The sequence below is a fragment of the Perissodus microlepis genome, chromosome 6, assembly GCF_051167445.1.
Source record: "Perissodus microlepis isolate ML-2025 ecotype Zambia chromosome 6, ASM5116744v1, whole genome shotgun sequence".
Lineage (NCBI taxonomy): Eukaryota > Metazoa > Chordata > Actinopteri > Cichliformes > Cichlidae > Perissodus > Perissodus microlepis.
The window spans coordinates 12,297,539-12,322,892 of record NC_140466.1 but is presented as its reverse complement, the minus strand read 5'-3'; the positions used below and the strand labels follow the sequence as shown (position 1 = coordinate 12,322,892).

The 25,354-nt window shown below is 38.0% G+C and overlaps 1 protein-coding gene across 7 annotated transcripts; it reads left to right on the top strand.

The window, feature by feature from the left end:
- Positions 1–24,030, top strand: gne (glucosamine (UDP-N-acetyl)-2-epimerase/N-acetylmannosamine kinase). 7 transcript variants are annotated; one of them, XM_084930840.1, is made up of 16 exons: positions 1–144; positions 6,845–6,913; positions 11,586–11,609; positions 11,716–11,787; positions 12,027–12,175; positions 12,845–13,091; positions 13,592–13,799; positions 13,886–14,038; positions 14,145–14,357; positions 14,839–14,926; positions 15,654–15,864; positions 15,972–16,101; positions 16,188–16,409; positions 17,491–17,673; positions 18,854–18,970; positions 21,925–24,030. In XM_084930840.1, the coding sequence occupies exons 4-16, from the start codon at positions 11,734–11,736 to the stop codon at positions 22,158–22,160; spliced, it is 2,211 nt and encodes a 736-aa protein (XP_084786966.1). In that variant the 5' UTR covers positions 1–144; positions 6,845–6,913; positions 11,586–11,609; positions 11,716–11,733; the 3' UTR covers positions 22,161–24,030. The 7 variants fall into 7 exon arrangements, with proteins under 7 accessions (XP_084786966.1, XP_084786963.1, XP_084786965.1 ...); XM_084930837.1 differs by lacking the exon at positions 6,845–6,913; XM_084930839.1 differs by lacking the exon at positions 6,845–6,913 and having other exon boundaries at positions 1–154.
- Positions 24,031–25,354: the final 1,324 nt, after the last annotated feature.

Sequence of the window (25,354 nt, the reverse complement as noted above, 5' to 3'; positions counted from 1 at the left end):
GTTAGCTTGAAACCCCCTCGTGTGAGAGCACCAATGTACAGTACTGGGGACGTAATCACAGAAACCCAAAAGCGGAATAGAAAAAAAGTGTGGCCATCGATGGTTTTAGCGTGAGATGAGGACGGCGTTTCTGGAGGATTCATGGTGAGTTTCTGTAAGTGGATTTCCACAGCAATCTGATTAAAAATGATGGCTACACAGATGGAAACTTCACGGAACTTTAGTATAATTTCGCCAGCTAACCATAGCTAGCTTGGAGTATCAGGCCACTCCGAAACGTTTGTTCACTTTTTGGGGATTGTCCGGATAAAGTGTCACTCACTCAAACTGGGAAACAGCACGCTGTTAGGGGTGTGCTTGTGTTAGCAGCACTCTTAGCTCATTTACTATATTGATTTCTAACGTGCTAGCTAACCCTAGCATAAGTTTCTGGCTAAACCAGGCGACAGCCGCCCTCATTTAAAACAGTTAAACTTCCTTGAGACAGCTATTCGTTTGAACATAAGGCGAAAATAACAAATTAGTCCGATTGTACCCGCCCGAGCATGTCTTGAATTCTTTAAACATTATTTTACGTTTAGAGAAGTCCGAAGGCAATCATTTTAATCTTTATCTAGTCTAAAAATATTTCTGGTTGCAGAAGGATGACTTTCTGCAACTGAGTTCAGCGATACGTAGTGGTGATTAATTTTTAAATAGAAATCAGGGCTTGCACTTGCAAACTTGCATTATGTAAGGGGCTGTTAAGTTAACGGTCAGTCACTGGGTGTCCCTGTACCCTCTGAGCTTTACTGGGCCGTGTATATTTTTACTGACCTCCTGAAAACAACTGAAAAAAATTATAATGGTTAAGGTTGGCATTTAGTGTGTTATGTTGCACCGATTGCACCGGCCACCTATAAAACATCCACACAAGAGCATTGATGTAATTTGAGCAGGTGTGTGTGGATGAAAGTTCCAGTTAGTAGTGTAACCACATCTACAAGACACCAGTGGTAGAACTGCCCTAAAAAGCTTGCTTTCTTAAAAACGACATTAGATGGCAGTGTGGTATTAATGTAACGTCTCAATTTGTCTGAACTGGATGACTTGAAGATTATGGTTGGTTGGATAGAATACTCTGTCCATATTGTAGATGTCTGCATGTTGTGTGTAAGCCTTTACAGGACAAGTGAATGAATATCATAATTGTAAAGTAAAGATCCTACAATAATACAAAGAAGACAGCAGAAAACAACCCCAACAGTCATATGACCCCCTATGAGCAAGTGCTTTGGCGATAACCGGTCGGGGTTATGAATGAGTGATGTAAAGGTGAAATAAAAATACCAGAGTGTAATGGATTGAAAATTGTAATACATTTATAAGGTATTCCTGCATATATTCAAACAGGTGTGATTACATAGCAAACCAGTAAAGAAGGATGGAAGCAGGATGTGTGCACATTTCCTGATTTATTGCTTTGTTTGCTCAGAAAAAGTATGGGAATAGTTGCTGCATATTTAAGAGTCATTTATGATTGTGTTTTATGATGTAAGCTCCACCACCACTGTTCCACCCTTGTAGATAATTATAGACAAGCAGTATTTACTCGGTCTTGTTTGAATGCTTCAATATGTTAAGACAGTGGTTCCCAAAATTTTTTGCTAGGCCTCCCTAGCACATCCTCCAACCACACACACACCCTTCTTTAACAACAATTAAGCAGATACAAGTAAACTGCAATAAATTACAGGTAGTGCTAAAATAAACTACTAACTCTTTTACGCTACGTCCACACCTATATGAGTATTTCTGAAAACGCAGCTGTTTCTATGCGTTTGGGTCTTTCGTCCACACGTAAACGGCGTTTCGAATCACTGAAAACTTTGATTTTTAAAAACTCCCTTTTTGTGTTTACGTGTGGACGAGGAATACAGAGTTCGTCACGCAACGTCAAAGGTATGTGCCTTTTTTCACGTCACGCTGTTCGACATGTTATTGTTTACATGAGATGAATTGCAGAATGGCAGATAGAGACAAAATACTGTTGCTGTTAATCTGACTATCTGCAGGTTTTACACGTTTACATATACACACGCAGTTACTGTCCCTCCATTTAGAAAGGCAGAGGCGTCACGGTGTAATTATTTTACGTGTGGTTGTGTTTTTTTCCTGTGTAATAATATTCAACATTGCTATCAATACATTTTTCAAAAAATGCCTCTCTGTGCAAAATAGGTTCAAAAACATAAACAACTGTGGGATGCTGTTTGTCCGTGATTTGAACCGGGGAAACAAATTGTGGCAGGATCAGCCTGATATTATTTGCATCCCACTGTAACTTTACTGTATAAAGAGCTAACATCTCCAACATGTCAGGAGTAGTTAGTCATTACAAGAAGTGTTTGTGAACTAAAAATCAAGAATGTGGGATACTGTTTGTCCGTGATTTGAAGAGCCCAGTGCTGCTCCCGACGCAGGGAAAACCAATTCTGCAGGGGAGACCTACCTTGGCACTTGTGCAGGTGAAGCCAAATGGAAGATATGCTTCACCATATTTTCTAGTCTTTGGCTTGGAAGGAAGTTGGTTTGGAAACACATTTATCTCCTGCATATATTTATATTCATCTCCTGCTTTGCGTTTGTGTGGAAGCCCCGTCAAAAGTCTGTCCATTATGCTAGCAGTGTCCAAGCACTCTTTTTTTTTTTTTCTTCTTCATACCGCACCCCCCCTGCAATGGCTTAAAACAGCTGAATAAATTATAACGTTTAAATATTTAAATATTTAATTAATTTATTATTTAATTTTATAAGTGTGCATCTACATTGAAACTAATCTTGAAACAGTGGATGTGGTATAATCTGTCAGGGATTGGAGGATTTCTGGGCTGAAAGCTTCATGGACAGAGAAATAGAGAGCTACTGAGTGGGCTGTGGGCTGGAAATCTCTGTACAACATGTTCAAGTCTTTGCAGCACAGTGTAAAACAATGTCCACACAGGAAGACCCTTACATTCAGTTCTTGGTCAGCTTAATGGGAAAAAAATGCAGATTATTCATGATGCCTTTTTACTCTCTTGGTCTTACCTGGGAGCTGCTTTTGACTCTGTATTGCTATTTTTGTGTTATTTGTCAGTCAGCACACCTGATCTGTTTAATTTGTATACCAGGATGTTCCAGCTGTATGCGGATGGTAATGTATTTGCATAGTTCTTAATAGAATTGACAGCTTGTTGAGGATGTGCAAACCCTGATGTCAAATATTTAGCTATCATGTGTCATAACCATTATACAGTACCATAAGGTTGGTAATAGTATTCTCAGTATTTCCTTTACATGGAAGTGTCACTAAGGTTACATCGTAGTTGTCTTTAAGGTCCTCAACTGTCATTTTGTCAGGCTTTATTTGCAGTTTTTATGAGCAGTGTGCAGGAGAGAAGCAATCATGTGACTACGTCTGGGCTTAGTTGTGACTGCTCCCTATTCTTTGGAAGACGGTGTGCTATACTGGTTGGCATTATACCACTGTGTTACATAGATTGGTAATACAAGAAAAGCCTAGACTGCAAATAAGGTGCTGTTGGCATTTTGGCAGCCATATTTAATAAATATTTGGTGTGGACTTTGGCCTATTTGTGTCTTTGCAAACATTTTAACTGCACAACAGAACTACAGAAACTGTGTACCTTTGAAAAGGAAAGCAGTTAGATCAACTTTTAAATTCAAAGATTACTGTCATGGATGAAGAGTGTTCTTCGTGTGGATTTCTTTGTGTTGCAACATATTTACTTAGGGCAAAGCAGGAAGTACTTCCCTCTGTGCTTTTTAATGAAGACTTTATATATCTGAATGAACATTTTAGCTGCTGTTGTTCCTATTTTTCAGTGTTCTGTCACTTTTTTCCCTGTAAATAGATAATTTTTCTAAGTTACCTTGAACTCCTATGCAAATTGAGTGAAGCAGGATCCTGCAGGTCCCTGAACTACTTAAATAAACAAAGTCCTACGGAGCCAGTGAGCACTATGACTCTCAATCCGGTATGGCAGAATGGAGTACGGTGCATCGTATTTGTGTCCGTTTTAATTTGAGCTCCCACAGTAATTCAGTCTTATGGGAGTAGGCGGCCACTTGGGATGGTTTTGACACATGAGGTAACAGCTTGCACACACATTCCAAGTTCAACTGTAACTTTTCAAGGGTTTGTCTGTGCCAGTAAGTGGGTGTGTGCACTGGCATGCAACCAGTCTTTATCAGACAATAAAAATGCTTTAGAAGTCTTAAGAGTTGAAATAACACAACACTTGCAAGGTTCCTGCCATTGTATTACAAGTCAGATGACTAGATAAGAAAACTGAAATATTCTCTTACCTCATGAACACAGACCGTAACTCAGACAAGGGAGGCCTACAGTTCTTTAGTTGTTTGGGATTCTTTTGTGAGCTCTTGGATGAGTTGACAATAGACTCTTATTTTGATTGGCTGGCCACTCCTGGGAATGTTCACCACTGTTCCAGGTTTGCTCCATTTATGGAGAATGGCTCTCACCATGGCTTGTTGCCGTCCCAAAGTGTAAAAATGGCTTTGTAGCCCTTTTTACACTGATAAATGTCAATAACATTGTTCTTGAGTCTCTTTAGATCATAGCAGTAGCAGATAGGGCTGGGCTATATCACACCGTTCAAAATGAAATATCGCGATAGAATATGGGTAAAACGCGCATGCGCAGTGCCTTTGTTTACATACTCACATGGCGCGACGCAGAATGAGAAGAGCGAAAGGGGATCGTTAAATGAAACGGATGAACCAGAATTGGTTTGTAAAAATGCTGCAACTTCAGTGGTGTGGAACTGGTTTAGCTTTCGTCCGTCAGATACACAAAGCGCTATTTTTGGTAGAGCATGCTAGCGGGCCGTCGTTATTACCGTGTTGTTTGGAAAATGCACACTTAAAATCAATCCTTTGATTTTTCTGAAAATCGACAGTGCCCCTTATAATCCCGTGTGCCTTATGTATGAATTCTGGTTGTGTTTACTGACCTAGAAACGATTTTATGTGGTACGCGGCGCTCGAAAATCTGTCAAATGTTTTAGTACGACTTTGCTAAGCTACGAAGCCGCACCGCTTGATGGATTGTCGGAGCATTACGGCTATATTAGGCAGGCGCCTTGCGGAGTGATACGTACTGTGCTTCAACATAATATTAGCGTATTGTGTGTGTATAACCTTTTTTTAAGTTTTGTGGATATTATACATGGTTATGCTGAGGATATGTCGGCCAATTTCCACTGGAAATGCCTTTTGGTTAAACTGTCAGCAAGGAATTTGCATTTGCACTGTTAAATTTTTATATAACTTTAATGCACATAAAAAACAGCTGCTTGTTTAAGTGAAAATACATTGATGGGGTTTTTTGCACTAATAAAGTTGTGGAGTTGTAAAGTATTTTGTCTAGTGTCAATTATATAGTCAGTTATATCGTTGTCGCAAAATTTTCAAATGTATATCGTGATAAATATTTTTGGTCACATCGCCCTGCTCTAGTAGCAGAATAAGTTTTTTGGCATTATTTAGCACAGAAGATTTGGCGTGATTTTCATCGGTGCAACACAACTCTGTTACTTAACCAAAAAATCTATTTTCCTTACAAATGTAAAACGTACTGTGAATAGGCATTGTCACAGTAAACAAATAATCGACCAAACACAAATTACTTACTTTTTGTGCCAAGTTATATAAGTGATTTTTTGAATCAGTAGGTTAACAGTCAACAGCTCTTGAATGAGTTGACAATAGACTCTTATTTTGGTTGGCTGGCCACTCCTGGGAATGTTCACCACTGTTTTATTTTTAATTTTATTTCAGAATATGTGCTTTCTTTGGTCAATATAATGGCAGTGAGAGATATTTCAAAAAAGTAAAACCTCTTTAAGAAAGCAACTTAACAATGTGTTACATTTCCTTTTCTTTTAACGTGTTGTGAACTTGGGAAGCTTGTTGTATAGGTTGCATGTATCGCCCGCTTAGCTGTTTAGCACTGCCTTTGCATATTATTGATTTTGCATAAAAAGAAAGTCCTGCTTCAATATTTATTGAAAAATACATTACATTCAGAATTATTTGTATTTATTGAATAGCATAAAGACCGATATATTTCAGAAATAAGCTGAAATAAGAAATAAGCACTGTCACATTCAGTGATTGATATGACTGGCTTTTGAACTGTACACAGATTTCAAGCTAGATTCTCCAACTCCTCTTTAGCGTGTTTTTTAAAGATGCGTTCAAATTTTTGTATAAGCCCACGCAGCTTTCAGCTTCACCTATTGATCTTCAGTCAGCTTGGGCCCAGGCAAAGCTGGATCCTTTACAAATGGTATAATATTTGCGTGTTTGCATGCTAAAGTGTTAGCTGTTGATGCAAGGACGAGCTGTTTCCTGATATTGTGATTTTTCACTACATAAACATATCTGTTTTCATTGCTTCCTTAAAGCCGTTTTAAGAGATGCAATGCATAGTGACGTTTCTGTCAGTTGTGAAATGTCCCTCATTCATCACTTTATTCAGACATCCCCACATAATTAAAAAATATAGTACGGTTGCCTCCTCTTATGATTCTCTCTCAAGTCTCATGCCCTATAGGGAGAATGGTCAAAACCTGTCTGAACATAAGAATTGCCTGAGTTGCACATGTCTGCTTACAAAAGGTTAATAATTAGACCCACCACTGAATGTAACCTTTCCCTACTGGTCAGTTACAAGTCGAGGTTGTATTTGTATCCAGCTATTTGACTTTAATAAATACTTTCAGCTTCATAGGATTAATAGCGTGCTGCTTTAAATGTGAATGTTGCATGTTTTTAGGCACATGGCCCAGCACTGATGACCTCCTTAATTATTCAGAGAGAGAGAAAGGATCGTTAGGGCCTAACGGTAAATTTCAATCTGTTTTTCTTCTTCTACTGACATAGGTAAGCTGTGACACAGACTAAAAGATTAGTTGTCAAATAATTTGTTAAACATAATGTTGTAGTCTGTTTTTTTTTTTTTTTATTCTTTGTATTTTTTTTGCAAAAGTAAAAATATATTTGTAAAGTTAACATGTTTATATGTATAAAGTCAAAGTCAGTATTTGCAGTAGTGGTTATTGTATCAATATATTGTGCATAAACGTTTTCCTGTAACTATCCCTACTGTGACCCCTTTAATCATTCATTTAAATTGACTTAATTAATGTAGTTCAATTCAGTTTCATGCTGACAGCAGATTTGGTTTGATAATCACTGAATTAATTGGAGTAAAATTCTTGCACCTTTTAAATGTACAGTGGCAGCTAAACACTATTTAAAGCTGCTTTAATATTTTTTGAAATTATTAGTAAATCATTACTATGTGTTTTCATTTTAGTTTAACATTGCATAGACGTTTTTTTTCTTTCTTTTTTTTAAACAGGGTCATGAAAAACAGCACTTAACAATTTCATGTCTATTACTGCAATAGGGAATTACTTTATTTTGTCATAATAACTAGAGGCATATGATATAGAGTATGAAGTGCTAAGCCTTTCTTCTTCATTGTTTGCTGTCACATACTCGGTGAATCATTGGCATTATTTCAATTGAACCCTACCCTCGTCTCCTGCAGCTCCTCCCCCAGCTCTATGTCTGTGTCGGGCTACCTCTCTCACTTCCTTTCTCTCCTGCTGTGTGCTGGGTTGCGCATGCTCTCCCTTCGTTCCTCAATACGTCCATGATAACGGCCAAAAACAAATCCTTGGATAATAAGAATATAATAATAACAATCAAAGATTGCTTTTTAGCCAAGAATCTGTAGAGGTGTGGCATGGATATGCATCTGGGTTCTGTGCAGATAAGTCCTCACGTAAGTCAGATGGGCCTTTTTCTCATTTAGCATGATTCTATATATATTTTTGTTCGTTTGTTTTAAATCATCATCTGATTATTGCTGCTCATTTTATTTTCTCCCTTCTGTACGTTGAGCATCTCTGTCTGCCTCCTATTGCTGTGTCATTCCTGCCTTTGCGTTCTGCATGCATCCCTGCCCCCTCCCACACCTTAATGCTGGCTGCTGATGCTGTCTTGTGATGCTTGAGTGGAACCAACCGCATGCTGAATAAAATTTAGGGTAAATTACAGGATTTACCAGTGTATGTAACACCAGAATTAATGTTGCTTTAACTAAATCACAGATATAACACTTGGCATGAATACTTGGTTGAAATTGGGTTGAAGAACATGGTGCACCACACTGCTGTGATAGCTGATTGAATTCTTAATAATTAAAGTGAGGGTGCCTTTTCCTGCAGCAAAGCCCTCATTCTGAACAAAACAAAACCAGCTTTTCTATTACTTAACGGTTAACAACAGACATCATCCACATTTCTTTCAAGGTACTTGATTTTGGAGGCAATGATGGAAAGCTACAAAATGCTACTGAAAACATACACTATATTTGAAAGATGTAGAGGTCCAGGCCTGAAAGTGAAGCCAATGTGGATACACCTTATACCTGCTATCTTAGCAGAAGGAAGTGGATTGTGTAGAACGCTATACATGGAAAATAGCGCTACTACCCATTTGATTTGTGACCCCAGTAAACACTTTCAGTGGAGCTCAGTGGCTAGATTCATGGCTCTGTCCTTCAGGGTAGCACCATCTTATGATACTTAAGCTTCTCAGTCTCAAACCTTGATTGTCAGATGTGGTTTCAATAGACTAGCTGCAGTTATTTCTTCAAGGCCATGCCTAGCTTACTAGTTTCTCTTGTGTTATTTCCATTAAACTCAAAAGTTTGCAACAGAGGCAGCATAATGATAACAACACACTGACTATCTGTGAGTTGCTAGCTGTATGTTCTGTGGAAGAAATATTGGCTAAAGTTTTAGGATTTCTGCTTTAAAATGGTGTTGGCACCTGACAAGAGCAAGACTGTTGATTTAGAGCTATATGCTAACAAGTGAAATGTTTAAATCTTTACCGTTGTACTCAAATGCCAAGGAAAAGAAAATGTTAAGCATCACTGCATTAGTTACATTATTGTATAACGATAGACTAACTTGGTTGTAGTTTCATATTCAAATCTTTCTCAATTTCACGATTTATTTGCATTTTTATATGTAAACATGGGTTTAAATAATTTGAATAACATCTATTTATGATTTTATTTAGATTTAACACACTATATTGTATACACGATATAGTGTGTATACAATATATATTGCCCTTGGTGCTAAACAAATTTCCCCTTGTGGGACAATAAAGTACTGAATTGAATTCAAACTTGTTTTTTTTCTCTAATCTGTAACCATAACATTATTCTATAAGGCAGAGATCATAGAAATTGATAAAATTAAGAACAAATTTGACAGCCTGGAACTTTTACCCCTTATGTCCTTATGTAAATTGGTCTTATTTATCTTTAGTGACAAAGGAAGATGAATGTCAAGATTTGAACAGGCTCATCTTTTACTATTGTGTTTTTAGGTGTGTCATTTATGTGCCTATTACTTCCCTTAAATGACATCGTTCAGGTTGTTTCCTTAAGACTAGCAGGATCTGGAACAACCTGTTTAAGCAACAGAAAGACACAGAGGATGTTTCTTAGACAGTACTACAAGGCAAGATCATCACAACCAGGCCATTTTACATTAGCAGTCAGGATAAACAGGTGCACAAAAGTGTTTAACCCAGGGTAACTTAACCCAAGCTAAAAGGAGTATTTCACAGGTCATATGGCCTCCTCCACAAAAAACAATCCCTATGAGTGACAGCTGTTCTATAGAAGTTATCAAATGGTGATTAAAAATCTATAAAGAACAAATAAAAACCAGTAAAATGCAACACTGGCAGAAGAAATTGCTGCATAAATGCATAAATCTAGTTATTTATCATGCAGAGCAGTAAGATAAACATTTTAATTCCAGTTAATTAATGTATGGCCTAGCATATTTTCAGTGCTGCTGTTTATTTTTAAGGTGATGGCTACACATTAGAGCTCTGAAATTTTAAACTGGATCCATTTAAAAACTTGAAGCTTACTGTCCCACAGTTTAATAAATGAGTCGATAAAAGTGAAATCAATTTCAGTGATTGAACGGGCATTCTTAGTGTGGATTAGTAAATGTAATTCCAGCAGTTTAAAATAAAGTTGCATTTAAGAATGAATTGGTCAATAGGTGGTGATTTGTTGCTGCTGATCTCTAATCTTATAGCACAAAAAACACAGGTTAACCATAAGGTTATCTGGATAAGCCAAAATCCTGATTCATAATAATGGCCTCTGGACTACCCCCCTGTTAATACTTATATTGTCTATGGCTGCATTTGTGTTGCAGTTGAACTACCTGGACACAGGACACATTTTAGGGTTGGTCATTCTGAGTTGCAGAATTATGATTTAGATATGTTTTTATTATGTAGAAACTTGGACTAAATTCTATATATGCCATCCAAATTGTTTGTCTTGTAGCTTTGTTAAGCTCTTTCACAGAACATCTCAAGCACATTATGGATAAACAGGGTTTTGAAACCTTCATCCATGCCACGGCTCCTCCTCCACCTTATCCTGGACTTTTTAAAAAAAGTATTTTTTGAGACATTTTTTGAGACTTTGTAATTTGACCAACTAAATGTAATACAAAGTTTTGGCTTATCCAGATAACTTTGTAGTAAAATAAAACAATACAAGCAGTTAAAACTAAAGGTCTTTCATTTACTGGAGTATATCACCCCTGAAAATATGCTGCAGAACTGAACTGCCCCATAGATTGGTATGTTCAAAATTAGAGAGCATGACTCTAAAGCAGCTAAACTAGGCCTATGTTTGATTTTTTTTTTCTTCAATACTTGCTCTGTAAAGTCTCTGTCTTCTTGATGGGGCAGTGATACTGTGTTAACTTGCATTCACACGCTTCTTTCTTTGCTTTAATAGGCTCGATTTAATCAACTAAATTATACAGCACGCATTCATACAGCACTTTTATTATGACTTATTATGAATATTAGTAGCTTGCTGCTACTACTGCACATTCACCCATTCACCCAATGTATATACTATATATATATATATATATAATGTTCTCTTCCCCCACCCCCCCACCCCCATTTTTGCACATGTCGAGGAGCGTGTCAGGCTACATTTCACTGTGTGTTATACTTGTATAACTATGCATGTGACAAATAAAGAACCTTGAACCTTGAATATTATATGTTACCAGCATTAGTGATATACCTCATTTGCCTAGATATATAGACACTTGGACTGGTAAAACACAACTGATATGGTTTCTTCCTTGCAGCAAATGGAAGCAATATTGTCTAGTGAATAAACAAAGCTATGAGGAATTCAGCACATTATATTTCAGCTGTGTTGGAGGAGCTATAAATCCTTTAAAATGACATATTGCAGGATCTGGTATTTAGTCAGAATAATGGGTGAACGGAAGAGGAGCAATATATTTTTTTCTCACAGAAGACAGTATGACAGTTTGCATTTAAAAAGTACTATAAATTATGTCTCTAAACTGTGTTCTTCATGTTAAATATGAATCATTTTTAGTGTAGTTTTGTTTATTTTCATGCTTCAGCCTCTGAATATTTGGAAGGCCCAAGTGAGTATGATCTGTGGGTGTTGTGTATAAAGAAAATAATGTATAAGATAATGTTTTACACATTCTTATTTTGATCTTACCTACAGCATTTTTATTTTTTCTCCAGGAGCAGTATTTTCTGAGAATGCAAAGGAACAAAGAGAAGAAATCAATGGAAAAGATGGGAGAGTCAAATCAGGTATGATTTTATGTCTTGGCTCAATTAAAAAAAAAATGTATACAGTTGTTGTGAAGCAGATGCATATGTAGTATATAGTTGAAATTCAAGGATGTGTGGAGATGATAATATTCCTTCAGACCTCAGTGAAATAACTGAGAGGAACGTATTTCTTTGTTTTGCATACTAAATTAAAATGACAAAAACTGTCTGTGTGTGTCTCTGTGTGCGTGTGGTGGTTACACTGTTTTCTGGTTTAGTGTAAGAGGAAACTGAGGGTGTGTGTGGCAACATGCAACAGAGCAGATTATTCCAAGCTGGCACCCATCATGTCTGGGATCAAATCCCACCCAGAAGACTTTGAACTGGAAGTTGTGGTGCTTGGTTCACATCTCATTGATGACTACGGGTAAGACGACCCAACTTTTTTCCTTTGCAAATGCCACTTTTTCTTTTCTTTTTCACTTGTGGACCTTCAGAAGATGCTCACAAAATAGCCAACAACATTTTGTTTGCTCGGTGACCTGTAAAATAAATAAACCCTCTAGAGTTGAAGGACACCAGTGCATCCAAACCACATAACTGATTTACTAGGAGTAAAATTACATAGCAACTCATGGGGTTTGGTTGCTGAGGAAAAGATTACAGTTGTGGAGTGATGGCAAAAAAACATTGATATCAATAGTGAGTTTGAGATTTGTGATATTTATCCAGTTTTGGTGTCTAACGGATGGGATTCGAACATTTGTAAAGGAGTCAAACAACTGCACAGACAGTATAACAATGGTCTGCATGTTTTTAAGCAAGACAGAGTATATAAGCCTAGAATATTCATAGAGACGTCATATTTTCCATACTCACTCAATATTTGTGTGCAAAAGATAACTCGGATAACTTGGTCAGCATTTAAAATTTGAATCTCACATTGCCAAGTTCCAAAAATAAGCTTCCAGTCTTTTTTTTTTCTTGCATCTCAAAAACATTGCAAAAATTAAACCTTTTGTTGCCATCCCATGATTTGGAACTTTCAGTATACATTGTGCTGTTTGCAACTTACCGAAATGTTTTGTTTTTGCAGAAACACTTTTCGGATGATTGAGCAGGACGACTTTGACATTGGCTCGAAGCTCCACACTATTGTGAGAGGAGAGGACGAGGCTGCCATGGTGGAAAGTGTTGGGCTGGCACTTGTAAAACTCCCTGATGTTATACAGAGACTGAAACCTGACATCCTGGTCGTACACGGTGATCGTTTCGATGCTCTCGCTTTGGCAACTGCTGCAGCATTAATGAATATTAGAATACTTCACCTGGAGGGAGGAGAGGTGAGCAAACCCAGTTGAACAGTTTCTCCTTCATTAGAGGCAATTACATTTCTTGAAAGCAGCACACAATGAAAAGAAAATTAAAATATGGGGGCAATATTGCATCATAAGTACTTAGATTTTTTATGCATTCTGCCAGTGCAGAATCTTTTCTTCTTTTTGTTTTACCCCTCAGCTGTAAAAGGCTGATGGGCTGGGCAGGTGGACAGCTTGGATACCCAACTATGACATAACAGTATCTCAAAAGTTGTCACCTAGAGTTTTCTAATTCATACAATAGGTGCATCTTCAAAAACATGCCAGAGGAGTTTGAATTTTGGTGACCTTGACCTTGAGATCAAGTTCAGAGGTCAAGTTTTCTGAAAATCTTGTTAATGTGATAACAAAAGAAGGGAGTCACCTAGAATTTATAACATAGGGGGTACTAGCTACTGGAGGATGGGGGTGGTTACATCATTATTTTTATTATTTTTAACTCTATCCTGTGCTGCTTGTTCCAGGTTAGTGGTACAATTGATGACTCAATCCGCCATGCTATCAGTAAACTTGCCCATTACCACGCCTGCTGCACACGGATGGCAGAGCAGCACCTCATAGCTATGTGTGAGGACCACTCTCGTATCCTCCTTGCTGGCTGCCCTTCATATGACAAGCTGCTATTGTCTCATCACAGAGAGGACTACATGGATATCATCAAAAGCTGGTTGGGTATGCAGAAATATATTCACAGGACAAAATTATTTAATGAGAAATAAGTCTACGTTTGTATTTTATGTCATATTTGCATCTTGCAGGTGACAAGGTCCAGGAAGGTGACTATATTGTAGCATTGCAGCACCCGGTCACGACGGACATCCAGCACTCTATTAAAATCTATGGGCTGATGCTGGATGCGTTGATTTCCTTCAACAAGAAGACTCTCATCCTCTTTCCTAACATTGATGCCGGTTAGCTCCACCTGTGGTTACTGTTTTTAAAGTCCTCTTTTCAATAAGGTTTGGACACTCAAACAAAAGTTGAGAAAAATAACATAAGCATTTCTCCTATAAACAGGAAGTAAGGAGATGGTACGTGTTATGCGAAGAAAGGGGATTGAGCAACACCCTAACTTCCGAGCAGTGAAGCACATTCCTTTTGAGCAGTTCATCCAGCTTGTGTCACATGCTGGCTGCATGATTGGAAACAGCAGCTGCGGGGTACGAGAGGCTGGGGCCTTTGGCACACCTGTCATTAACCTGGGAACAAGACAAACAGGCAGAGAAACAGGTAAGTGTAACAAGAATGTCAATTGCCCTGAGCTTATCTCATACAAAGCTTCACAGGAGCTAAACAAAGGCGCAACGTTTTCTTCTTCTTCTTTTTTTTTTTAAGTCACGCAATATCAAGAGGAAAAGGTGAAAACAAGTTACAGCGGGAATGATTATCCCATCATGAACTTTCTCATACTATTCCCATAATATACGCTATCAATCCCATTTCCAGGAGACAAACACCCAGCACTATTAGTAGACAGTCAGGTCATCATAGTCCAAAAGACTCCACTGAGACTCATGTTTTATTTATTTTTTTAGTATATGTTAATGATTGAGTAATATAATGTCAGTATGTGTGGTATAGCTGGAAAGAATCATTTACTGGGACAAAAACATCAAGGTTATTTTCCTCAACCTACCAAGCTGTATTGTTCTGCTAAATCTGTCTCAGGTTGTTTTTCTTATTAACTTGAGGACATTTTTTTTTCTCCCAGGTGAAAATGTTTTACATGTCAGAGATGCCGACACTCACAATAAAATCTACCATGCTCTGGAGCTCCAGTTTGGAAAGAGATACCCCTGGTATGGCCAGTGTACAATTTTCATTTGTCCCCTGGGTGTTTGACCAAATTTTTAACTGTGTATTTTCATTTGCCAAGCCTTCTTTCAATGAAGGAACTGCTGTATATTTTCAATAACTTTACTTACCGTGCCAGCTAAAGTCCTGTTGAACAGGATTTCAATAATATGTTGGAAATTACAGTCTGTCATTATCAGTTTGTCACATTCAAGTTGTGTGACCTGTTTTTCCTCTGCCAGCCAGTACTTACTTTTTGCATATCTATCAAATGAGTCAGTTGATGAATTGTCTTTGTTAAAGCCCTTTAAGATATTAGAAGTAGCAGGAAATGGCAAGATGTATATCCTAGGGTATGTTTAACATAACATGTTTTGTACAGAATCAGGTCAGGCTCATTAACCAACAATAGACATGCAGATGAATGTTATATACGTCTGTGATTATTGTGTGCAGTCTTGGAAAGAAGAAAACTGTTACTTTACCAAACTGTTCGTCTATAAGGCAGATTTTATCCAAATTATTTAAAAAAAAAAAAAAAAAAAAGGGGTTATGGCAGAGTCACTGTCTGTGACATAATTAAAAAAAAGGTTTGAGAATCAGGAGAAGGTAATAATGTAACAATGGGTTACACTGAACTGTATTTGGAGTCAAAACAAAATTTAAAAAAATGTTTATATTAGCATAATGCAAACACGCAAATATGTTTGTTTGTTTGTTTGTTTAAATCAGTTCTAAGATTTATGGTGATGGCAACGCAGTGCCTCGTATTCTCAAGTTTCTCCGTTCTATTGACCTGGACGAGCCTCTCCAAAAGACCTTCTGCTTCCCTCCTGTGAAAGATCCGATTTCCCAGGATATTGATCATATCCTAGAGACCCAAAGTGCTTTGGCCGTCGACCTGGGAGGGACCAACCTCAGAGTGGCCATTGTCTGCATGAGGGTAGGCTGGATGAACACTAAACTTTAAATGTTTTTTTAAATGTTTCTTCATTTTCACTTTCAAAAGCTTTTGTCTGTTCTGCTGTTTTGTTTTTTAAACTTTTCCAGGGCACCATAGTGAAGAAATACAGCCAGCCCAATCCAAAGACTTTCGAGGCCAGAATGGAACTCATATTAAAGATGTGCAATGATGCCATGCGGGATGCTGTGGGCCTTAACTGTAGAATACTTGGTGTCGGTATGAAAACACACTAATACTAAAACACGTTTACACATAGGAAAAAAACCCAGCACAACAATTTCAGATTTATTTCTGCTCTTTAGGAGTGTCCACTGGTGGGCGTGTAAACCCCCAAGATGGTGTGGTCCTTCACTCCACAAAGCTGATTCAGGAGTGGTCTTCTGTGGACCTAAGAACGCCCATATCAGATGCTTTACACCTACCCGTCTGGGTTGACAATGACGGCAACTGTGCTGCACTGGCAGAGAGGAAGTTTGGTCACGGCAAAGGAGTGGAGAACTTTGTCACAGTCATCACAGGAACAGGTGAGAAGTTTTTGTTTTTTTTAAGTTTTTCAGATGAGGATCTTCATCTATTTGCATGATAACTAGTGGTGCAGCGGATCACGGTTGATCCGTAATCCGAACCGATCCCACTCCACGGTTCGGCACGCACGTGATCCGAAGATTCGAAAAAGAAGAAAAAAAAAGTATGTGTATGGTGCGCGTGGTGGGTCTGTCAAGCGATAGTTATGGCCAGCGCTAGCGGTCCAAGTGGAGGAGCAGAGGAGTTTGCGGTATTTAAGCAGCCCTTTGCTGCCCAGTCCAACCGGGCTAAAGCTATTACAAAAGCTATTGGGGTGTTCAGCTGCAGACGGGATGCCGTATTCCATTGTGCTAAACAAGGGGTTTAAACTATGATGAACATGCTTGAAGTTGAGCCACACTATGATATCCCGTTCGCGTCCACTTTAGTGGCAAGATCGTTCCAAGCATGTATGAGCAGGAAAAGATTTAAGTTGTGGCTGAACTGTCCCAGGCATCTTCTGTTGCCCTAACTACTACAAATGGGTGGACCTCCAGGGCAACGGAAAGCTACGTGACCGTGACAGCTCATTATATCACAGCGGAGTGCGATATAATGAGTGGTATAGTGTATTATTGTAGGGTCTACCTTACAATATAAAGCGCCTTGAGCCCACTGTTGTTGTGATTTGGCGCTTTATAAATAAAATTGAATTGAATTGAGTGGTAGATACAAAGCCCTATACTGCCCTATATTGTACCATAATTTTTTTTTAATAATTGCGTGGAATGAGTCTTGAGTTGAATGTTTTTAAACAGGCAAAAAATACTTCAACAAGTGAATGTTAAATTTTTGTCTTTTTTCTTTTTTTGCTAATCCGAAAATTGATCCGATCCGAGACTTAAAACCATGATCCGATCCGAACCGTGAGATATTTGATCCGTTGCACCACTAATGATAACTGTGAGACCTGTATGAATTCAAACAAACTACGATGATGATATTTACAGCTGAAATAATATTTACTGCCTTATTCTTTTTGTAAATTACATCGTCTGGTTAAGTCTCAGGAAGTAAAAAATATTTTGACTCTGTGTGCAGGTATTGGAGGAGGAATTATCCATCACAATGAGTTGGTCCATGGTAGTACCTTCTGTGCTGCTGAGCTGGGTCACATCATAGTTTCCCTGGAAGGCCCAGAGTGTATGTGTGGCAGCCGTGGCTGTATAGAGGCCTATGCATCCGGGATGGCCCTTCAGAGAGAGGCCAAAAAACTGCATGATGGTGAGCGATTTGTTTTTTTTTTTTGTATAGTGGATATTGGCTATGCGCTTACCAACACTTGGCTTTAGAAACCTTTGAAAATGTAAAAATTGAAATCTCTCCACAAAAACATAAACACAAAATAAATCTTTATCCAGCAGCTAATCTTTTACAAGTTTTCTTACGATACCAGAGCAACAGAAAGTGCAACTAAATTTTACACCATCAACTTTTTTTTTTTAATAGAGCATTGGCAGGATCGCCTCTAACGAAATGAAAATACTTTGTCAGTGTCGTCAGGAGCAGGGTTCATATCCATGTTGCTTGTTATGCTGCTGTCATGATGACAGACTACCCAAGAGTGTGAATGTATTGACACTAAGTGGTAGCAGCAGCAATCAGCATTATAGTGCAATAGTACTGAAACAGCATAAGTTCAATGTAAGCACAGAAGTAGCCTAAGTAGTGTTTACCCAGGAAATTTTAAGCAGATGTTAACACATGGCTCCTTCTTTGAGTGATAGAGATTTATCCTGCATTGATAGATGGAGTGGTCAACCTTTTATCCCCAATCATGTTTCTGACCTGTTGCCAGTTAATATTAGTGTAATTAGTTCCCAACTTTTGAGATGCGTTGCTGGCATCAAATTCAAAATGAGCAAATATTTTTCATTAAATAGTAAAGTGACTATGTTAAAATGTTTGATACGATTTTATATTTTCTGTTTTGAGTAAAATGTGGGTTTATGGGTTTGGGAAAGTGTTGTATTCTGTTTTTATTTACATTTTACACAGAAGGCCGGGGTGGGGTTTTTTTGTTTGTTTGTTTGTTTGTTTTTAAATTGGGGCATGTATTTTCTTGATGGGGTAGAGAAAATTGTACCTCAACTCTTATGGTTTTATGTTGTATTCTATAATCTTTTTAAACAAATATATATTTATTGAGTTTTTGTTTAGCAACTCAGTCATCCATCACATGATAATCTGGTAAACAGTGAGATTGGTATTATTTAGATAAAACTGTATCCTGCAATGCTAGTTCCTGTTTCTTAAGCTGTAAAGTCAATTTAAATCCAGCACAGGAATGAACGACGTCAGGAAGTAATTAAACATAACCCTTCTTGTTGTATGTCTCAAGTGGCTTCATTCCATTTATCATTATCCATGTTCATTATCCATGTGGTTTGTTTGTTTTTTACAGAGGATCTGTTGAAGGTGGAGGGGATGGATATGAAACTCTCAGAGCCAATCACTGCTGCACATCTTATCAGTGCAGCCAAAATGGGAAACTCCAAAGCCGACGCTGTTCTGACCAAGGGTTAGTTCACAAAGGACACAGAGAAAATAGTAGAGAATAGTAGGTTCACCTAGCTTGAAAATGGGGTTGACAATATTTCTACCTCAGCAGTGGTCTAAATTAGAGATGGCACGATACCACTTTTTTGTCTGATACCAATATCATAAATTTGGATAGTTCATACTCATACTAATAAACAACAACACTAAAGCTATTCTGTTATACCTGTATGTAAAAAATACACTGCACCCAAAATATTTCATAGTTCAGCAGTACTGATCAATCTAATAAACTTAAACCTACTCCATCCTTCCTATTCTGGTATTTTAAAGAGTACTTAGCAGAAATATTAAGCAACCTAACTAATAGGGTTGCAAACTCCCAGCAAAAAAAAAAAATAGGGAACCACCCTCCACCTCATGGTGCTTAATCGACGTAATCAACTTTAATTTGATGCAGGTTGGAAAAAAAATGCACAGAAATAAATTATTTTTCAAGAATAATTAAATAGATTCAACATCTTTCTTCTACAGAATCGCAGACTGCACAGATGGTATCTTCCCAAAGGAAAAAGCACTATAGCTTACTAGGGTATATTAGACTTAACAGTTACTATATACAGTAATGGACTTCTATATATCTTACATCAGATTAAAACTTTGGGTGTAAGATTCAGATAATTATTTATTAAAAGCTAGACATTTTAAATGAGAATAAGAAATAAAAGTATGTCTTTGTGCCCCCTTTTCCCTGTGAATGCCATATAGAGATTGACAGACCACGTGACTTTCGCGCATTGCATGCCGGGAACTCGTGGCAAAACAATCCAAGTACCGCATTAAATGCAAGCATTTGCAGCACCGCAAAACGTTCATTCTCCGGTTCCAATAAATTCTTGCTTTTTCTTTGCCCCCCAAAAAAGGAATGTACAAAACAAAGGAGAACAATGCCGGTCCGTACAAAGACGGACTTGATGAAAAGTCAAAGAAAAGATACGAGGAAAAAAATCAAAGGAGTGAAAGAGTTAGACCCTTAGGAGCACACAGAGTGGACAAAAGACGTTAGCGTGGTGACCAACTTTCACCACGCTCACATTTATAATTATACGGTTCTTGGAGTGAGTGCATACACTCATGAAGTTTTTAGTAACTTCAGGTCACTGCAACAAGCCCAGGTACAGTTTACCGACGGATGGGTACAGGACCTTGAAATACACCGTGTAGAACGAAAGACCATCGTACGTATCATAAGTTTACCAGTCTCACAAATCGTCTTCATAAATGCACGTTCGTTAACCGTTTATTAATAGGACCTTTGAGCTCAACGGTAATTAATTAGTAGTGGAAATAATTTCTGGTACGGATTACAGAAATGTAGCAGTGACAATAATATTGTATGCTGTAATCGTACTGGGCAATTAGTGATACAAAAAAACCTGTTTTATCCTGTGAATAAAAGTATATGTTTTTGTCAATGTACCATGGTAATAAATGAAGCGAAACGCAATATTGTGTCAGGACAATTCACTATTTATGCACAATAAACAAAGGAGCATAGCGCGACAATTTCTGTTCAGCGCCAGACTTGCTTGTAACCTATATCACCAATTATGTTAAGAAAAATGACGTATTAACTACAACAGAAGACTGACCTTTGTGGAAATGCTTGGAGCAGACTAACCTGTGAGCTGGAGTGTTCTGGGACGTTATATTTGGTCTTTGAATGGCTGCAATCCAGGCCATCCGTCGCCTCTTTGTTACTTCGGAAACATGGCTCGAACAATTTCTCTTCAACGACGTAATCCGATAACAACCGATCTCTTTACCCGTCGGCTTCCCGTGGCTGACATGCGACCGGCTATTGCAGTTAATAATACAACAGCTTCTTGCCATTTTTTGTGTTTCTTTTTATCGCTGCGTAACTGATTTCAATTGAAAGCCTGCGTGCGCTAGTACCTCTTGCCACGAGTTCCCAGAATTCTTTGCGGTTTTACCCCTGAATGACGTCACATTTTCAATCTCTATAGGCCCCCCTGGCTAAACTTTGCTAGATCCGCCCCTGCACAGTTACCAGCCGTCAGCTACGTAGAAAAAGATCCTGGTCTAGAAAGTAATATTAAATAAATTCTAACAACAGCTTATCAAGCTTAAACGTGCTGCTGTTGTTCAGCCACTGGTTTCCTCTTTCTGGTGCAAAGTGGGCCAAAAACAAAGAAGAGAAACGGACTCGCGACAGAAAAGCCGATCAGCTGATCATTAAGCAGTTTCATGATTGAAGTAGCAACAGGAGAGGGAGAGAGAGAGAGGCAGTCGCTCCATATATCGGTTGTTAAGCTTAACGTGGGAATGCTTTACAAACATTCAGAGATGAACTTACACACTTGCTTTGCTTCTCTCTGGGATCACAGATGAAATGCCGGTTGAGGCTACAAATACACACAGCCGCTCTATCACGTGAGCACACTGCTCCGACGTGCTACGGTTATGGGCCGAGTTACGCCGTGTCGCAAGTTTTGTGAGGTGCTTTTTTGATATTTAATGGATCGGATTACATTTTTTATTTCTCTCCGATATCCGATCCAGTAATTTACGTCAGTATCGGACCGATACCAATACGTAATATCGGATCGGTCCATCTCTAGTCTAAATCTGATTTATTTTCACATGTACACAACAGCCTGAATTTAACTTAAGAGTCAATACTATAAATAAATTACTCGTGGACATATTACTGTGCATCTTACATTTACAGTAGGCATTATTTGAGTAGGAGTTCTTCTGTGGGGTTAACACAGCCGTGTGTTACCGTTTATAAAGAAAATTTCCCCTTTTGTTATATGAAAGAAATCTCAAAACCTGGCATTCCACAGATGGAAATAGGCAGCCTGTTATTTAGATTATGTGGTAATGTTTTAAAAGATATATTTAAAAAAAGATAAAATATATAACTTCCTTATGTGTTCTTACCCTTTTTAGCCGCCACTGCACTGGGTGTGGGCATCATCAACATCCTCCACATAGTCAACCCTTCACAGGTGATTCTGTCTGGAGTCTTGGCCTCTTACTACCAGGCGCCAGTGCAGCATGTCATCTCGCAGAGAGCGCTCTTCTCTGTCCAAAACATCAAGGTTGTAACATCAGACTTGGAAGAACCAGCTTTACTTGGAGCAGCCAGCATGGTGTTAGACTATGCAACCAGAAGAATATATTAAAGAACAAAATCATTAAAACCTGCAAGGCAGTTTTGTCCCTGTGGTCTAACAAACATACAAGTACAGTTACTATTCTCCAAAGTTGAAGTCTGTTAGTCGGATTAAAATCCGGAAACACATGTGAAGTGGGAGTGGGTCTAGTGCACGAACCAGAAATCCTAATTCTCTTTTGTACAGTGCCTATAGTATCGAGGTTGAATTAATCTCCAAAACTTATCTGTACAAGCCAGAACCTTCCTTCTGTGCTTGTGGTGTGGATGGATGGAATAGTCTATTTATAGAAACCTTGTGACCAAATTATAGCTGAATCTTGCTTCTGTTGCTTTCTTTCTATTGTAACTTTAGTTTTCTATCAATTTCGTGCAGATGTTGCATTTCCAATTGTATCTGTTTTCAACATTACACAATTTACATTTTTAGTTTTTTTGTGTGTTGTTCTTCTTCTTCTTCTTCTTCTTCTTTTTTTATGAATGAAATAATCTAAAATGGTATTAAGTAACTTTAAATATACACCAATCTGTCACAACATTAAAACTACTGTGAGGTGAAGTCAGTAGCAGCAATTATCAAATTGTTCCTTTGTTGATATTGTTGGCACAAACAACTCACTTACATGAAGAACACCCAACAATGTGGTAGTAGTCCCCAACAGCAGCACCAGCCTTGCCTTACTATAAAGATTCAAAGGAACCCACAAGACCTAAAGGATTCACCATCAACATCATGGTGTCAGATACCACATGACACTCGTAGAGTTTAAAAATCTTTGCCCCATTTAGAGGACAAGTGGGACATGCAGAGTACTAGGCAGGTGGTTTTAATGTTGTTGGTGTTTGGTGTATAATAAACATGATTAAAACTGCTTTGGATCTATGGATGCTATAGTATGATAAAAGGTTGGGGGGGGGGGGTTGTTTGTTTTGTTTAAGTTTTTCCCAGGCTTGTTATGAAGATGTTATTCTTCTGAAGATGTACAACATGGTTTTTATGTACACCTTTATACTGCATTGCACAATACATGCTATTTGTAAGTTTTAAATACATTTCTGTGGATGTTTGTTTAATATTCATCGAGAAAATAAGTTTTAGACAATTGTAAGAAGTAGGCTGAAGTTAATTAAGTATTTATTATTCAACTTTTTAGTTAGTGTCCAAAGAAAAATTGAAACTACATAGCAGTTCAAACATTTTTTCTTTGCATCTTTGAAAGATTACAGTGATTATACATCTAAGGTGTCATTTGACCAGATTAAAATATTTACTGATTAGAAGGCAAAATGTTGAAACACCTATTTAATCAATTATTTATTTATTTTTTTAATTAATTTTCAAATTTTGATGTCTTCAGTTTTGTTTTAAAACTTATAAATGTTTAATTTATGCATTAAACATGCATTGAGGTCTTTATGAGTTTTTCACCTGAAATGCTTTTCCAGTGGACCTGAAAGAATTCCTACAAATGTTGAGCACTCGATAGTGGCTCCTTTCCTATCTGTTGACCAGATCAGTTTTAATATTAACGAACAAACACTGAACACTTTACGCCGATTCATCTGCTTGTTAACGCAAATATCTAATCACGTCACAAAGCTCAGAACTTCTTAAACTTGTTTCATGAACACGCCAGTGTAGTCAAAAAAACCTCCAAAGTCACCAGATGTCAATCCAACGCAGCAACTTTGGGATGTGGTGAAAGGGGAAGACTGGCTTCATGGATGTCTAGCCGACAAATCTGCAGCAACTGCGAGAGGCTATCAACATGGACCAAGATGTTTATTTTATCTTGTTGAATCTGTGCTACCAACAGTTAAGCCAGTTTTGAATCTAAAAGGCTGTTGATATTTGTGTAATAAAGAACTTTTAATTACCACCGTTTGCAAGTTTCACTGCCGAGAATATGAGGCTGTTTTTTTTTTTACACCTGCTTTGTTCTTTTTGCTCATTGATGAAATCAATGACTGAAAAAGCAAGAATTAATAAGTCGAAAAAAAGCCAATGGTGATAACTTCTAACAAGTTAGGTCTACGTCCAATGTCAAATATAAAGATGAATTGCACTAAAAATGTATGCAAAATTCTGCCAGGCAGTATCTTGAAAGAAAGTGCATCTTGTAGTAGAGTGTAAGTCTATGAAAAAAAATATCAAGCTATCAATTTTCATCTCATTTATGATCCCTTTCAAAGCCACCAGACCGCAAAAATAAGTCTTCCTACCCTCACCCCCTACTGGTCGCAGTAAAAGGCTACTGCCACCAGATTTTTAACTGTTAGATTGTGATTTCTAACTGTTAAAAGGGAGTTTTTTTCTTTCCACTATTGCCAGTACTTGTTGTTGGGGTGGAATCCCCAAGAAAGATCTGCTGACTTCAAAAGGACAGAAGAAATGTGGCTTATCAGACATTGGTGATCCAAGGACACTGACATAAAGGCTCTTAAACAATACATTTAAGACAGTCAGTTATGTTTGTGGCTACAAGCTGGTATGCCCCAAACACCCCTATTTAACTACTGTTGCAATTTACATTATGGAAGTAGTTGCTAAACTAAGTAAAGATTTTTTAAAAAGTCCATCATTATTTTAGACAGGAAGCCTCTTCAAGCACATTCACAAAAATTAACTGCTACAACTACAAAGCATGAATGCGATGATGGAATTGAATAGTAAAACAATGGGCAATTTATTTACTACAAGGCAATCTAATCCGGTTTGTGTTTAGTGGGAGAAACTGTGCTGCTTGGTTCCAGAAAGAAGGAAACAGAGTTGTGAACCACATGACCTGTAGTGCAGCAGATCATCTAGCTTCTCCATTTAGGGGTTGCCACAGCAGCTCATCTCTTTCATCTTCTTCTGTTACACCAACCCCTTGCATGTCTTTGTTCACTACATCCATGAACCTCCTCTGAGGTCTTCCTTTTTTATCATGACTGGCAGCTCTATATTTAACATCTTTTGCTCAGTGTATCCACTATCCCTCCGTACGTCCAACCCAGACTCAGCCTTGTCTTCCAACTGCTCAACCTGAGCTGCCCTTTTGATGTACTCTTTGTAAATGTCTAGAAACATAGTCCACTAAGACTCACGCCTCCTCTGTCAAATATGCTGAAGCCATCATTGTTTGACCTTATCTGTCAACCTGTATATCACAATTGCAAACAAGAAGGGGCTCAGAATTTACCCCATCTGTCACCCCTACC

Excerpts from the sequence above, each read along its gene's own strand:
- gne (XM_084930835.1), top strand. The coding sequence starts at position 7,823 with ATGGATATGCATCTGGGTTCTGTGCAGATAAGTCCTCAC. Across the intron at positions 14,927-15,653 it reads TTTGGAAAGAGATACCCCTG|TTCTAAGATTTATGGTGATG; the intron begins GTATGGCCAGTG and ends TGTTTAAATCAG. Across the intron at positions 18,971-21,924 it reads CGACGCTGTTCTGACCAAGG|CCGCCACTGCACTGGGTGTG; the intron begins GTTAGTTCACAA and ends TACCCTTTTTAG.